The 16120-nt window shown below is 38.2% G+C and overlaps 2 protein-coding genes across 3 annotated transcripts in view; both read left to right on the forward strand.

The window, feature by feature from the left end:
- tamm41 (TAM41 mitochondrial translocator assembly and maintenance homolog) overlaps nucleotides 1-13169 on the forward strand; it is a 13685-nt gene extending 516 nt beyond the window's left edge. The window contains exons 1-8 of one of the 2 annotated variants that reach the window (XM_032512811.1): nucleotides 4331-4725; nucleotides 5449-5631; nucleotides 6503-6595; nucleotides 6795-6945; nucleotides 8271-8416; nucleotides 9594-9759; nucleotides 10593-10655; nucleotides 12147-13169. In XM_032512811.1, coding sequence (XP_032368702.1) covers nucleotides 4588-4725; nucleotides 5449-5631; nucleotides 6503-6595; nucleotides 6795-6945; nucleotides 8271-8416; nucleotides 9594-9759; nucleotides 10593-10655; nucleotides 12147-12238 — 1032 coding nt within the window. In that variant the 5' untranslated portion in view covers nucleotides 4331-4587 and the 3' untranslated portion in view covers nucleotides 12239-13169. Of the gene's footprint in view, nucleotides 1-4330; nucleotides 4726-5448; nucleotides 5632-6502; nucleotides 6596-6794; nucleotides 6946-8270; nucleotides 8417-9593; nucleotides 9760-10592; nucleotides 10656-12146 lie in introns of those variants that run through there. The other variant, XM_032512812.1, reaches the window with a different exon arrangement.
- Nucleotides 13170-15109: 1940 nt separating this feature from the next.
- Nucleotides 15110-16120, forward strand: part of vgll4b (vestigial-like family member 4b) — a 39682-nt gene continuing 38671 nt past the window's right edge. The window contains exon 1 of the mRNA XM_032512815.1: nucleotides 15110-15304. The gene's annotated coding sequence lies outside the window, so the exon portion shown is untranslated. The remainder of the gene's footprint in view (nucleotides 15305-16120) is intronic.

Here is a 16120-nt window from a genome sequence, read left to right on the forward strand (position 1 = left end):
AATTTTGGGAAAGAGACTTCAGATATGGTATTAGGGGACCACTAAGGTCTACATATAAGCATCTGAAGATCACCATGTCATGGGACCTTTAATATATCACCGGTCCGTGCTATTTAATATAACATTATAAACAAATAAAAGACAAGCGATGATGGCAATAATCTATCTCAAAATTCTCATGATCAATTGGAACCAGGTTGATTAAGATTTTTTTGGACAGCAAATATGTTAAACACAACAGAGATAGCACCATTAAACAATCATGCAACTACAGGTAAGAGGAAATATGTATTTTTGGATTTTGGAGTGAACTGTCCCTTTAAAATATCATGTTAACTTTGATGTTGTCACTGCTATTATGAAGAGGTCCCAGGCTCAAAATATATTGCTGTAAGCAAAATTAAGATTAACCAGCCATTGACCCGACATAAAGTGTATAAATTCTTAAAGTCTTAGAGTCAACAAAGATATTATAAGATACCCTTTGTCTCAAAAGTGCATTTCAGCTCTGCTTCTGACTCCCATATTATTATGTATTACTGGCTTACTCTCTGCTCAGTGACACTGTAACCCTTTAGTGGAGTAGGATAAAAGCAGATTCTTCGGTTTGACTTGTGGGGGCCTGGAGCAATTGTGCTTCTAAAGAGGTGTGTGTGTGTTCGTGTGTGTGTGTGTGTATTTTCTTTTCACTTACCATCACTAGGCATGGGTAGCAATGGCAATCTCCATGGCAACAGGCGTGCAAAAGCTGAATAGATTACCCTAGGCAAGGCATGCGTGTACATGTTTGTATTTGTGTTTGTAGTCGCACACATCAGGGCTCGTGCGTCACTATCAGATGAGCTTTAAAGTGCTTCAGAGGATTTGCGCCATTCACTATAATCTGTATTCCTCTTCTTGTATTTTTATTATAATATGCTTGCTGAAATTCATGAACACTAAGACACTGACTGATTCATGTTCAAACAGTTAACTGCAGTCTGGGTCTTTGCCAAGCCATACCATTATAGCTACTCACATCCACACTAACTGTTCCTGATGTGACCACTCAAACTCAAGGAGGGGTACTGTAAAATGTAAATCATGTGCCACTTTCAGACTAATTCAAGGGGTGGAAACATTGGCCAAATTACTTCAAATTAGAAAATCAAATGTGCAATCACCCCTGACATTGATTCATTTTAATTAGGCTAGTTGTTCTTGTTCCATACAAAAAGTTACAAAAGGCAACCTTCTCTTTCATTCCAGTCACTTCACTTTTCCTTTTCACACTGGCCCACACAAACACTGTGAGAAAAGATTAAGGTGTGATGGCAGAACTATCACAGTGGTAAGCAATACATATTAACAAGCCTTTGTTGCTGTCTACTTGCAACCAGTTTGCTGTTGCTTTACAAGCTTTACAAAAGTAGACAGGTGGTGGACTCAGCCTTAAAGACTAAAAAAACTGTGAAATCAGTGAAAACTCCTATTATTCTTAATATTATTATTCTTTGCCACAGTGCCTGTGTTAATCCCATATCCCTGTACCTGAATAGGTTTACTGCTGGAAAGTATTGGCAACACTGAAAATGTTTTAAACTTCAGATATTTTAGTCCTTCATTTTCACATACAACAACAAAAGTGTCTATAACAGAGATTTTTACAATACCAATATATCAAATAACAATTTGAAGACAATGTGTTTTAAAATTGCTGTCACTTCTCTTGCTCTCTCACCCAAGTGAGGGAGCAATGCCACAGCGAGTAACATTTATGTCGGAGCTGCCAAGCTAAGGATGTAAATAAGCAAATAAATCAAAGCATGAGTAGTTTAGTAATATCCCCACAGGAGTGATCCCAATATAAAACGCTGAGTCCTGTTAGTCTGAGGCCTAGACAAACATATCACAATTCTCTGCCACAATTTCTTTCTCACGACGTGTAATGCTTGTTGCACACATGAACTGTGACAAAACAAATGAAATTGGCAGTAACAAACATAGATTGTTTTGGCACCTATAGCTCATTGTGCATCACCAAAAGCCTGTAAACAGAGAGATCTCAATGAAGAGAAGGGAGCACATTGCAGCGCTTGGAGTGCTTTAAAACTCTCTCTCTCTCTCTCTCTCTCTCTCTCTCTCTCTCTCTCTCTCTCTCTCTCTCTCTCTCTCTCTCTATATATATATATATATATATATATATAAAAAATAATCTAAGAATATTGATTAATAATGCAGGCCTAATTGCTGCCACCTTCTACTGTACCATAACTATTTAGTCTGATATCAGAAAAGCAATACCTGGGTAATTTTGTGGAAAATAAAGTTTAAGAAATAGACTTTTTAAAGTAAATTCAGAATCTTAGAAAATAAGAATCGCATTGAATCAACTTTTTACAACACACCTATTGCTCATAGAAAATTATAACCCACCTCTGCAGTTCCCCTCAGTTTTCTGTTGAGGTTTTACAGCCTGCAACTTTATCAGCCTTAAGTTAGCCGCTATCTGGTGAACGTAGTCGCTAAGTAGCGGAGACCAAACCAGAACTAACAGGAGAGTAAATAATGGACTTACAGTACGTTTGTTGAGTTGCCATAAACACGACTCCAAATGTTTTCTAACCTATCCCTCGTATCCACCTAATAACTTAATAACATGATATGCCAGCATTATGTTAAGCACTAATGATGTCCCCGAGTGGCAAGCAAATAAATAAATAAAATGAGTTAATGAGGCTTTAATCAGCCATTTTAGTTTACCTTTCAATATGTTACTTCACAAGAACCTGCTCCAAAACTATAACTGAATTAAGACTGTATTCACCTTGAAAATACATAACAAAATAAATACTATGAGGATGATAATATAGATTATCAAGTTAATACAGCAGCACTGATTCTAAAACACAGGATAAAATAGCTAGAGGCAAGCAGAAAGCATATATGGGCTAATGTAGCCTGTAAGCATTAATACAATTTTATGGTGAACAAATGAAAAAGAAAGTATTCACTGGCGCTTCAGTTTTCCTAAATTAAGGCACTTTCACATAGTGAGTGAGCTAGTTAGTCAGGATTTAGGGACCTTATCAATATTCATTTGGCTGAATAAATGGCTCAAGGCAATTACCAAGATAATATTTGTCCTACTCTTGACAATCCTATAATGGGCTGCAGACATATCGCTGACATATCATGAGTCTACATTCAATATTAATTCATTCAAATAGATCTGGGCAGTGGGCCCATAGGAAGAAGACTGATGATGGCCTCAGAAGCCCTTTGGCTTTTACTGCTGCAGTAATATTTTCACATGATCTCACACTCAAGATTAATCCCACTTTCACAGATGTGCTAGTGTCTTTTGATTTTAAGCAGGTATTATGTTTTAAGCAAAGCAAGTTTTTAAGCTAGCAAAAAATAGAAATTGCAGGTTTAAATGCATGTTTTTGCTGTCATAGGACTTATTTTAGATCTTCAGCAGTTCAAGCCCAAAAACACTGCTGCCAAAATGTGACAGGATCCTGACAGGAGCAATAACTGTTATCATCTCATTGATTTCTTTTTACAAGATGTGTAATGCAATATGAATTTAAACACCAAAAATAAATCTTGTAGACAGAAACAAATAACCTATTTGACCAGCCCAAACAAAAACAGGCTGTTTATGATTGTTCGGGTTAGTAGCCTACTTCACATGTGGCTACTTTGCTTTGTGCAAAAAAAACTTCAGACACCATATAAAAAATATATCGTTGTGTATTTAAATACTCTCACAATTATTATTAACTTATTAAATGCATTACGTCAAAAGACAAGGAAATAAACATGTTTTTATTTATATGGGCTTTAAATAAAGTCAGTGAAAACTACATGTAATTTATTTGTTAATCATTTCCCTTTTTCACACTAACTTTTACAGCAGACAACGACTGTTGCAATTGCAGGTAGATAATGAGGTGTGTACACAACCATCCATATTAAACGATAGATAGCTATACCCATAGATATAGAAAAATGGTTATATCTATATCATACAAATCAGCATTACCTCATTGCCACCTAATATAACGTTAGCTAGCTACACTTGGTCGAAAACCACCCTCTGCTGGCTAAATTTAGAGCTGTTCAAATTTAATTTAAGAGTACTAAAATGCTGTAGTGTGTTGCCCAGTTCACATTTCAAAACTGTATTCAATCATAGTAGTACCTACGTGCAAAATAACTCGCACATTCGTCGTTATTTTGGCTGTTTAATGGCATTTTAGCGCTTCCGTTTGCTTACCTTCCATCTCTGACTCGATTTCCCGTGAGCCTCCAGCCCGCAGCGCACTCTGTGACGTAAGTTTTAGTCGACTGTCAAGCTGCAGCTTCTATCCAACTGACTTAGACAGCCCCAAACTGACCTGATAGACGTATTTAAACTATAAACGGGTGATTGTAGTGCGACTCAGTGACTGCGTTCGTGTTTAGTGGCACTGAACCTCTTAGTCTGAAATGTATCTCTTATTTTATGCGGCTGAAACTTCGTTTATTCCTTTACTTAGTCGGTTATTCCGCCTATAACGTGCTGTTGCTGGAAAGCTGCCGTAGCTAACTTAGTTCAAAATGACTCTTCCAGCTTTGCACAACACCAGCGTGCTTTATAGACGGATTTTATCACAGTTTCCTCAGGACATCAGTTTAGCTTTTGCCTATGGATCTGGCGTTTTCAAACAACACGGGACAAACCAAGGTCAAATGGACGTAAGTGACCCTGCCTAGTTCACAAACTGTGCCATGACTTCACATGCACTGTAGTTAACTGCACAACACGGCACGGTGACAATGTTGTAACGTTATAGACTTTTTAGACTAAATAAAATCAGACTAAGGATCTATTCATCATCATGCTCTGTTTCCTGTACATACTCACCAATGTTCCAGGGGTTTGTAGTTTCTCAGCCTCATACACAAAAATGCGTTTTATTAAAAGCTAGAGTTAGTCCTATAGGCAATGTGGTTGAAGTAATGAAATCAGTATCTCTAGGAGTATAAATATTTTACATCAATATCACTATAATATTGGTGTTTAATATAAATATTGCTTTATTCATATTTGTTCTGATATAAATACAATGTGCATTACAGTATTCCAAATACCGATCTCCCAAATATCTATTCCAAAAATCCTAAATAAAATAATTAAATTGTTTTCAGTGCCATGAGCTGCTCCTCCCTATTACAAAACTCTTGTGTAACAATAACTCATTCAGTAATTTAGTTTGTCCTTTTTTTTTTAGTACAATCTAACCAGTTTCATTTATTTGGACAACAGAATTTTATTACACAATGTGATTAAAACATCCCAATATGATTCCAGCGAAAGTTGATAAAAAAAAAAACATTCAGAATGTTTGAATTTAAAGCGGCTGTATCCTAATTTATTGGAGTATAAAATGTGATTACCTTTTTATATGTTCTATACAGAAGAACATGCTGGACTTTGTGTTTGCGGTGGATGACCCAGTGACGTGGCACACCATGAATCTGCTGCAAAATCGCAAACACTACTCCATCCTCAAGCTACTGGGGCCCACGATGATCAGCTCTGTACAAAATGAACACGGCGCTTCTGTATACTACAACACGCTGGTCCCTGTGGAGGACAGGGTAAATAACTTGTTTTCATTTTTCTGCTGGCGCTCCTCCCCCTGCAACCCAACACCGGATGGAGATGGATGGAGATGGATGGAGATGGATGGATGGATGGATGGATGGATGGATTTCAGCAGGAACTTTTGCTTGTCCACCATGACTACTTTTTGTTTTTGTAATAAAGCGGCCCAGTTTTAACTTTATACTGAAATCTCCTCATGTGTTTCTTAAGCGGTCATAGATGGCTGTGTTTACTTCTCACAGGAAGTCACTCTTGTTAGTGGTCTGATAGTCTGGCTACACCATAGATGCATTACAGGATAGGAGAAAAAAACGCTGTGTGTTGGGTATTTCTTTTAACCAATCACAATCGTCTTGTTCGGCGCTAAGCTCCCGACGCAGCAACTGTGGCTCTGCAAAATAGTCTCGGGAAGGAACTTGTTTTGGTGGAATATTTACTGTGGTGGCCAACAGGGGCAAACACCCTGCAACTTTAGCAAACACATGCAAATAAACAAAAAACACAAACAAATTCAGTAATTTGACAACACATGCGCAGCATTCAGCGAACGCGCTGCAAATACACACAACACAACCAAATACATAAACACGCTGCAAAAACAGAAACAGTGCAAAACAAAAACACACAAACCCTGAAAACAAATGCTACAAAAAACGCTGCATCCAGATTAACAACGGAAGTTCTCCAGGCCTTTAGTGGGAGCGCAAATGGAACAGCTTGATTCTTTTGAGAAAAAAAAGAATCTGAAAACAGTAATTCACTTCTGGCTCTTAGAACTTTATTTAAATTAGTTTTATTGTTTTGTGTTGCTACTATTAACTTTATTACCCACATACTTTAATAACCTTCTTCTCTCCTTCATAGATAATCAAATATGGTGTGATTAGTACAGAGTCTCTCATAGATGACCTGATGCACTGGAAGACCATGTATGTTGCTGGACGCCTTCACAAACCAGTCAGTACTTTTTTTTTATTGTACATTTATTAATTGAACTATTTATTTTCAAAGCAGTCAAATGCTTTACTATATTTGGACAAAGTTATTTGAAATATGTTGAAACAGTGGAATGTAAATAACACCATTCAGTTAAATCTTCAGGTTTTCCATCCATGCTTACGCGTCTCCCTGCATGTTTTTGTGTGTGCTCACACAGGTGAAAATGATGGTGCAGAATGAGAATGGAAAGCTCCGTGCTGCGCTGGTGGCCAACCTGAAGAGTGCTGTGATAGCCTCCTTCCTCATGCTGCCAGAGAGCTTCACTGAGGAAGACCTCTTCCTGCAGATAGCTGGTCTTTCTTATGCTGGTAACACACCTGCACAACTACAAAAGCCAAAGACACACACTCACAAACGAGTAGGGCTGGACATCGTTCAACATCTTTTGATCCAGTGCCAATTTCGATACCTCGGTTTTGATGCCGGTTCCTTAACATTACTTTTTTGTTTTAAAATCCATTTCAACAGCAACAAAAATACATTAAACACAAAACTTAGTTTCCATCTTCATTGTAAATCAAAACAGTTATCAAAATTATAAAAAGAATTCTGGTAACACTGCTCACTCAGAGTAACATTAATAAAACTGGTTGTGCTTTTGGATAGGGGTGCACCAGTCAGATACTCTTGGCCAAAATTAACAAAAAAAGAGAAACCTTTTATCCACAACATGAACATATTATAAATCGTAAATAAATAAACAAATTACATTGTGTACAGGCTAATATTGAACTAAAATGCAAAGGAATGTAAACAACAAAGATTTTTTAGTGCAAATTGCATAATGACACAAACCTTTAACAATAAACTTGGTGACTCCCCTGTTGTCAATATTGAACTAATGGAGAACTAACTTAAGTGCAAAGTAATGTAATGTAATTGCCTTGTTAAAGTTGCCTTGCCTTACAACCTTAGCCTGTCAGTCAATCACCAGGGCGTAGAGACCACTGTTGTGCCTGCTTGTCTCGCCTCACCCGTCTGCATGAAGTTTTGAAAAACTGTAAGCAGATCTGTAACTACTTTATCGTGACTCACGGGGCCTTTATAAAAGTATCGATGTTCGGTGCCCAGCCCTACAATAATGTAATAATTATCTGGCCTGTGTAGTTCAAACACTTTGAATACTAACGTAAGTACAGTGCGATCCAACATGGACACTATTGGTAATCAGTAGGGTTCTGAGTTAGTTGTCTGGTGTATGAATGAAAGTAATAAGACTGATGGTTCTAGTGTCTCAAGACGTATAACTGAGATGGTTGATTTGTACAGATGTAGTGACGTGAAAGAGAAGCAAATAAATTCCTGTTGAACCCTACAAAGATGTACATGCTAAGAATGGGATGAGAAGGGGAGTGTTACCATTTAGGTTCCCGATCTGCAAAAGGGAAAGTCAGGAATAATTACAAAATGAGTGTTGTATCATTGCTAAACATTTTAGACTGGTAACTGAACGCCATTCGGAGTTTAATATCTCAGAATGAACTGTTGGTACTATGGTACTATTGTGTCCTTGGCTGCTGCAACACCTGAATTTCCCCTCTGAGGATCAATAAAGGGTTATCTCATTGCATCTTACTACAGCAAAGATAAAACTGCAAAGCCTATACATTACATTTTGTCTGTGCCTCTTCAGGGGATTTTAGAATGGTGATCGGAGAAGATAAATCCAAGGTAGCAAATATCGTCAAAGACAACATTCAACACTTCCGGATTCTGTACAGCAACATTTTACGGGACTGCCCTCAAGTGGTGTACAAACCTCAACAAGGAAAACTTGAGGTAAAACATGGCCCTTTAGTATCTCACTTGATACGTGAGCAACACAAGAGTACATTGTGTGCTGGTTCTGCAGTTGTACCTCGTCGCTCCTCTTTCAATACCTGTGGGCAGAAAAAAAATCCTTTGGGATCAATGTGACAAACTGCTCTTGAGTTTCATTCCTCAGATGCAAAGTTTGTAGATTTAAAAGGTTTCCTGCTTCGTAAACTGAGATTCCAACTACGAAGTTGAACAAATACATCTGAAATTGGGCGCCCGGGTTAGCTCGCCCGGTAGAGCCCATATATAGAGATTTTCTCCTCGACGCAGCGGACGTCTAAAAATGGCCTAAAAATGCCCAAAAAACAATCTTTGAAAAAAATATACATCTGATTCTTACATAACAACAGTGACAGAAATATTCCCAATAAACATATGGATTGTCATTACTACCATAACATTCTTACTTTTACTGCCTTTTAAGAAATATATTATCTATGTGACATGCATCTTACAGTGAAACTGGCAAACAGATTTTTAAACACAGATTTGACCTGAATAGTACGCAGTGTGCTCACAGCCCTGGTAGTAAACTCTAAATGGGGTGTGACTGACCTGGCACTCTGTCCTGTTACCTGCATTACATACAGTATTAACATGTGCAACATGGGAAATGTGTGCATTTTTCATGTTTTAATATTGAATAGCATAATACATATTCCTCTCCATTTTTATGGGTGCAAGGTTTTAATTTTTTTTTTTTTTTATATATATTATTATTATTAGATGTTTCCACCACTCCCTGTTATGCCAAGGAACTACTCATCACACCATCCTGGAATAACCGGAATGTGTGGTTAGGAGTGTTTTATGTGTGTGAGTAACACATTTTGCGGTACACAACGCTTTGGGGAATTGTGTACTGCAGGGCTTGCAAATAGGAAATACACTTGTGCCCTTGTACATTATTGTACGCCATGTCAATGCATTGACTAAATATTTTTTTACTCATTGCAAGGCTGTGATTTGTGTTTTTAAATTTTTAGGTTTTAAAAACAACATCATCTGACCCACTGTAATCATTTTTTTTTGTCTTGAGATGCATTTATACGGGTTCCTAATAACAATGCATAATAGTTGTGCTGCTGGTATTCAGTCTACTGTATGTATTTATTTATTCTTGTTTGTGTGCCTGCAGGTTGACAAAAGCCCAGAGGGGCAGTTTATCCAGCTGATGGCTTTGCCTCGAACCCTCCAGCAAAGGATCACAAAGCTGGTCGATCCTCCCGGGAAAAACCGAGACGTGGAGGAGATTCTACTGCAGGTTGCTCAGGACCCAGACTGTGGAGCTGTCGTACAACAAGGTTCGGGTTAAAGAACGGGTTATGGGCTGTAGAATAGAGGGGAGAGGCAGGCAGAGAAAAAGGGACCGATGGACCGGGAAAAGTAATTAGATATCGTGGGTGTGGTGAATATAAAATAAGGTAGGATAATGCTCCAAATGAATAATGTTTATTGAATTGAAATTCAATGTTACGGATCCATTACATCAACATATTAACAAAGCTAATATATTGTCAAAACAGAATTAATGTGTGGATTGATAGAAAACACTTAACACCTAGTAAATCAAATTAACAACTCGTAAATCAAATAAACATGTCATCCCTTTTGCACCTAAGGCCCATCAGTTCCAAGATGTCAGACCTGTATCAAAATCAGACCTGTAGTGTAGCAGATGTTGCAGTTTGTTGTCACTTTCAAATTTTAGACCAATAAATGCAATTTTAAATACTGGAACACATTCCTCCAAAAGTATTCTACATTGTCCTAGTGCTCTCTGAGATACAGTGTCGCATTTGAATAGAAGAATATGTAACACTTATTTGTAACACTCTTGTTAGATTGATCAGTACTATTTTAAAGGACAGTTTGAGCGTATAGATGGTTTACTGCCATGTTGAAGGTAATTAAGCTGATTCATTATTTGAGATGTTATCCATAGCCAAGGGATGGATAGAGGGATTTGCAAACAATTTATTCTTAATTGTTACTTTTGTTGAAATTGTGTTGATATGAATCATGTGATTAAATGGCCTCTACCCATAAGTAGCATATCATAACATCATATTTCAGAGTGATGACAAATTAGTTGTAGTATAGTTGCATGTTTGAGCTTGTCTTTGTTCCTCCTCAGGTATTTCATCTATTGTGAAATCCTCCAGTATAACACAGAGTATCAAAGGCATTGCTACAGCTGGTAAGTACCCGTTTCTTCTTTGTTTGATGTTTTTTGGGGAAAATCATACATAATACATTGTCAGGATTTGTTAGTAAAGGCTGGTCTGGTGCTTCGGCTTTGTTAAAGGAATAGTTTGACATTTTGGGGAAATATGCTGTCTTGCTGAGTTAAAGAAGATTGATACTACTCTCACGTCTATATGCTAACTTTAGAGCAACATCCTCTTAGCATAGCATAGCATAGCATAGCATAAAGACTGGTAACAGCTAGCCTGGCTCTGTCCAAAAGTAACAAAATTAGCCTACCAGCACCTAAAGCTCACTAATTAACATGTTTTATTGGACTTGTTTGGTTTGTACAAAGCATGTACATGTAAATGTGACAATTTGTGGTTTTATAGGGTGTTTAGTTCAGGGTTAGGTGCTGGAAGGTGGATTCTGTTACCTTTGGAAATAGTCAGGCTAGCTGTTTCCCGCTGTTTCCAGTCTTGTGCTGAGCTAAGCTAACTGGTTGGTGGCTGTAATTTTTATACTTACTGATGTAGATCAGAAGTGTACTCTCAAATCTTAAAACTGTGTATTAACTAGGGTTGGGCGGTAATATGGTATACTGTGGGGTCCTAAAAATAGCAATGTAATCATTAGTCGTAGTCATTAAAAAAATGCAATGCACTTATACAGGAGACAAGGATTAAATTTTAAATATAATTTATTTAATGTCTAAAAATGCTTATGTGTGGTTGTCATCATGTGACAGTGTGGAAGTGAGAGAGAGTGAGAGAGAGGGGGAAAGATGGCAAGTTGTGCACTGAGCGACCTGGTCTCAAAGAAGAACACAACTACTGCAGTTTGGCAGCATTTCGGGTTCTGACCTAATGAGAAGGGAGAGGTGTTTCAGTATTAGTGTTTGGTATTCAGTTTCTGAACAGTGTAGGCACTAGCCAATAGATTGGTGGCGCCATCTGAGCCTTACGTCATAATTTTTAATTAGTCACGGTAATACTTAGTCACGGCAATAAGACTTAGACTTAGATTGAGATTTAGCTTTATTAATCCCTTTGGGATGACTCCCGCAAGGAAATTAAAGTTACCAGCACCTGATACAGCATGAAAAAGAGAAAACAAGAATACAATACAAGAAACACAAAACACAAGGATAATGCACAGGACAACACACAGTACATGTGGTCACATGAAGGGATTTTTTGAGGTGACTGGGGCAGGAAGGTGAGAGAACAAAAAGAAGGTCCCCGAGGCAGTCAGTTTGGAGGGGGGGGCAGGGATAGGGACGGGGTGTGTATGTGTGTATGTGGGTTTGTGTGTGCGTGTGTGATGAGGTGTGAGGCGGAAGACTGTCTGTGTTGTTGTACCTGTAAAATTGGGAGAAGGTTTGACGGTATTAAAATCTGGATACTGCCCAACTCTATTATTAACAGTTTTATTGTAGTAATAGTGTTCTTTGAATGTGTTTCTTAATATTCAGTGCGCTCTGTGTCCTGGTCCTCCCCAGGCATGTGGAAGACAGTGTCATACAGCACCAAGAAACTGATGAAGATGTGGAAGGGTTGGAGGAGGAAGCCGTCTGTCTCACAGATGTCCTGAGCCTGTTTGTTGACCAGACAACTTTCTCTGTAACCTGTCAGCCAGAAAATCAATGTCCATCCTTGATTTTTCTCTGACAAACTGTGGCTGGAAGAACCACACACTTCCCTGTGGTTATATCACTGCATAGCCTCTATGAATGGAATCACTGAGCAGTCTGTGTTTGAATAGTGTATAACCGTCACTACTGTACAACTGCCCTTTATCATGCGTTTCATGAAAGTTGTAGAAAAGAGGTTGACATTTAACGAGCCTGACTGAATTACGGCTGACATTTAATGGTACTATGGATCGGACCTTTCGGCATAACGACTACAGTGACTGGGGAGCTGCTGAATTGCTACCTCTGGAGCCACAACACTAAATCAGCGCGAGCACAGCATGCATCAAGTACCACAAGTGTAGTCAAGAAAAGACTTTGCTGTCTTCTGTCATCTTTTTAATTATGCGAATTATGTTAGATGTTTGCATTTTCTTTGTGAACGGTCAGATGACAGGCAGCTAAGAGATTGAGAATGATATTTCTGTGGGTAGTTTTGTCCTTTGTGCTGAGAGGGGGCTTTATTCAACTCTCTTCTGATGTGGACTGGCGTTACATGTCACACACACACACACACACACACACACACACACACACACACACACACACTTTATTCCCCTCTTAGCTTGCCAAAGATCTCAATTCGTTTATCTCTTTAAAATCATTTTACCGGCAGTCTTGCTGTTTGTACAATCTTTATGTCGGTATTCATAAAATAAAAGATTTAATCAAATTGATTTCATGATAAAAATGTTCCTCATTGTTAAGTTTATCTCTCTGTTACTTGTAACTTATTTTTATCAGCATGTCATAATAAGAGAACTGGAGGTCTTTAATACTTGCTTTAGTCTAATTCAATTACACAAATTGGGTTTAATACAAATTTTCAATTTTCATTTGCATGACTTTTTTTCCCATTGTTTAAGTGCAAGGGATTATTGAAGAGCAAACTTGATTGTGAGTACGTTATTCTTATATTTTATTACTTTAAAATTTTAAAAAGCTAAATATGATATCCATCAATAATTATCATGTTCATTGGCCTTTTTCTCTGCCAAGATTTTGATATTATAGCAGGAAAAGCACAGGTGTATTTCATTAATATTACCTATTAGTGCATTGCATTGAGTTTCAGCTGGTGTTGGGCATATTGGCTCAGTGGCGTGACGCACTGGGATGCCAAAATGGATCAAAGCCATCATTAAAGTTAGTGATTTACTCCTGTGATTTTATTGCAAAGTCAAACATTTCAGCTCCAATAAAGCAGCATAACAAAGCGGAAAGGACTAACAAAAAATGAATGTAGAATTTGGCCATTAAAAATAAGGTTAATCATATCATTTTTTCTTTCATTTACCATTTTATTACAATAAGAAATATTCAAAAAGTATGCATTTGAATGTAGCCCGTGCTGTCCTAAATACTGTATATACTGGTCCTTCATTCCATCATAATGCAGTCAATTGTGAAATGACCGGTAACTTCCTGGTACTGCCACTTGTCTTTGTTATTCACCTTTCTATTGGCCACTATCATGAGTCATACTTGACAATGAATTCAGTTATAGACATATGATCATCTCAAGGTAAACTCACATGACCTTGTATGATTTGTTTTTTTCATTTCATGTTTATTTGAATAGGGACAGATGCTGTGACAGACATTTCTGCAACAAGTCTCCAGTGTACATTATCGCAACATTTATAGCTAATGCTAGTTTCTAATGCCCGTCCCTAGAAGGCCTTTTAAACATTATTCATTGAACATTGCCACATTAAAGTACATAAAGCACATAAACATACTTGTTGTGTACTCCTCTGTCACTAATGATTCACACACTGTTTTTTTAAATTTTTTATTTGTTATAATCTCTATGTACTTTAGGGCAGTTTGCTGACCGCACAGCCTTTCATTCACGTGATTCAGTTCAACATTTGTGCAATCACACAGTTCATCAACAACCAACAACTATTGTAATGAAAAATAACTACGGTACATACATTTACACTTTCACTCCACTGTAGTTCAGAGGGAACTTTGTACTCAGCTACATTTTTATGACTGCTATAGTTGTGAACCACTTTGCATTTTAAGATTTTATATACAAAAACAGACGATAATTTAGTAAAATGATTACCTATAACTACCTGACATTATATAAAGGAGCAAAAATCTGCTTTACTGAAACCAGCTACAACATAAAATGCTGCATACACGGTGATAGAGTTGCATAGTTATTACACTACAAATGTAGTTGTAAGTATATGTAACTGTGTATTAATGTATTAGAAACAAACTTTGTATATTTATATTACATGAATAGACCTAGAAATTACTGTAAGCTATAGCTGCTGTGCCCAACCAGGCTATATCATAGTGTGTTATCTCTCATTTATTAAATTATGATATAGCGTACTGCTTGCAAAATACTAGGCAGGGGACTTATTCGGTGTGGTGAATGTGTAAACTTGAATACAATCTATTTAATGGACCTTTAATAACAACGTGTGTCAAACAAACAGAAAAGTTGATGGTTAAGTGCTTTGCTCAAAGGCACTTTTAAAGGAGCTGTTAAGGGCGGGAGCTCTCCTTAATCACCTACTAAATCTTTCACCAGCTCCATTAGTAGGCCTAGTAAACACGGTGACAGCAGCCTAACCTTCAGACGATGTGACGCAATGGTTACTTATCATAATATATGCTGATATCATCGCTTCAGTCCTCCAATCAGCCAATCAGCACGCCTCACTTTCACCACCTGCTAGCAACTGAATTCCATCATTCCAGGCATTCCTGCCCTCCTCCCTCCCTCCCTCCCTCCCTCCTTCTCCTCCTCCTCTTCCTCGTTTAGCCTACAAACAAGTTTGTCCCGAAGGCTCTGCTACTATTGTCTTCCCTCGTACAACGCCGTGTAACCGTGGCTTTTTGTTTTGTGTCTCTGTGGGTTATTTATCTTGTTTTGGTTGTTGTTTTTTTCCGCGTGGATATTATCATACTGGAAGATACCAAAGTGGCGCTTGAAGGAGGTATGTACTGCTAACATGAAGTTGTGTCTCACTGACATCGTTTCGCGTTTGTCGGATGAGAGTGCGCTCTTTCCCCCCCTTTAAGCTTCAAACTCAGTCAGTTGTTGTGAAATATTCAGCATGAAAATGAAGACGTCGTTGTAAACACACATTACACAGGGCGGGAATAATATCCACCTGGTTATATACGAAGGTTGACATGTCATTCACGATATGAAGAGGCACTGGAAGCTTCCCAAACTTTCTCACGCCATGAAACCCCCTTTAGCCACATGCTTTCCTTCCTCCAGGGATCTGGAGACAGTTGTCTATCTGCGGAGCTGTGAGTGTAGCTAGGGGAAAGGAGTGAAACCTATCACTAAATCAAGGAGCGATACATTTCTGTCGTTATTTTGACTGGATAGGCTGCCTCCCAAAGGACCTATGAGAAAGCACTGCGGCAGGCTGATATAAATACATAACCACTGGTGGGAATAATCGTGGACGCACTTGCTACTAATAATAATCCGTTTCATTTTTGCTTGAGTCGATCGTGTGAAAACTTCGTCGCCTTCCTTCACGCGCTCCACGTCGACTGTGTTGTGACGAGCTACCAGGACAACAAACCTGAAATCTTTGCAGTTTTAGTCTAAAGCTGCAGGGATAGTTTTTAATGATAATCCTGCTCTAAATGCTGTTTTCCTGTAGAAATGAGGGAAAGGTATCCCAGGAATGCAGAAAGAGGGAAGAGAAGCGCGCTGGAGCGTTTTTCTCCGCAGAATACCACTCATAGCACAGCACTGAAGGCTCAACACTGGAGGACAAAAATCCCCCCCC

The sequence above is a fragment of the Etheostoma spectabile genome, chromosome 4 (assembly GCF_008692095.1).
Source record: "Etheostoma spectabile isolate EspeVRDwgs_2016 chromosome 4, UIUC_Espe_1.0, whole genome shotgun sequence".
NCBI lineage: Eukaryota > Metazoa > Chordata > Actinopteri > Perciformes > Percidae > Etheostoma > Etheostoma spectabile.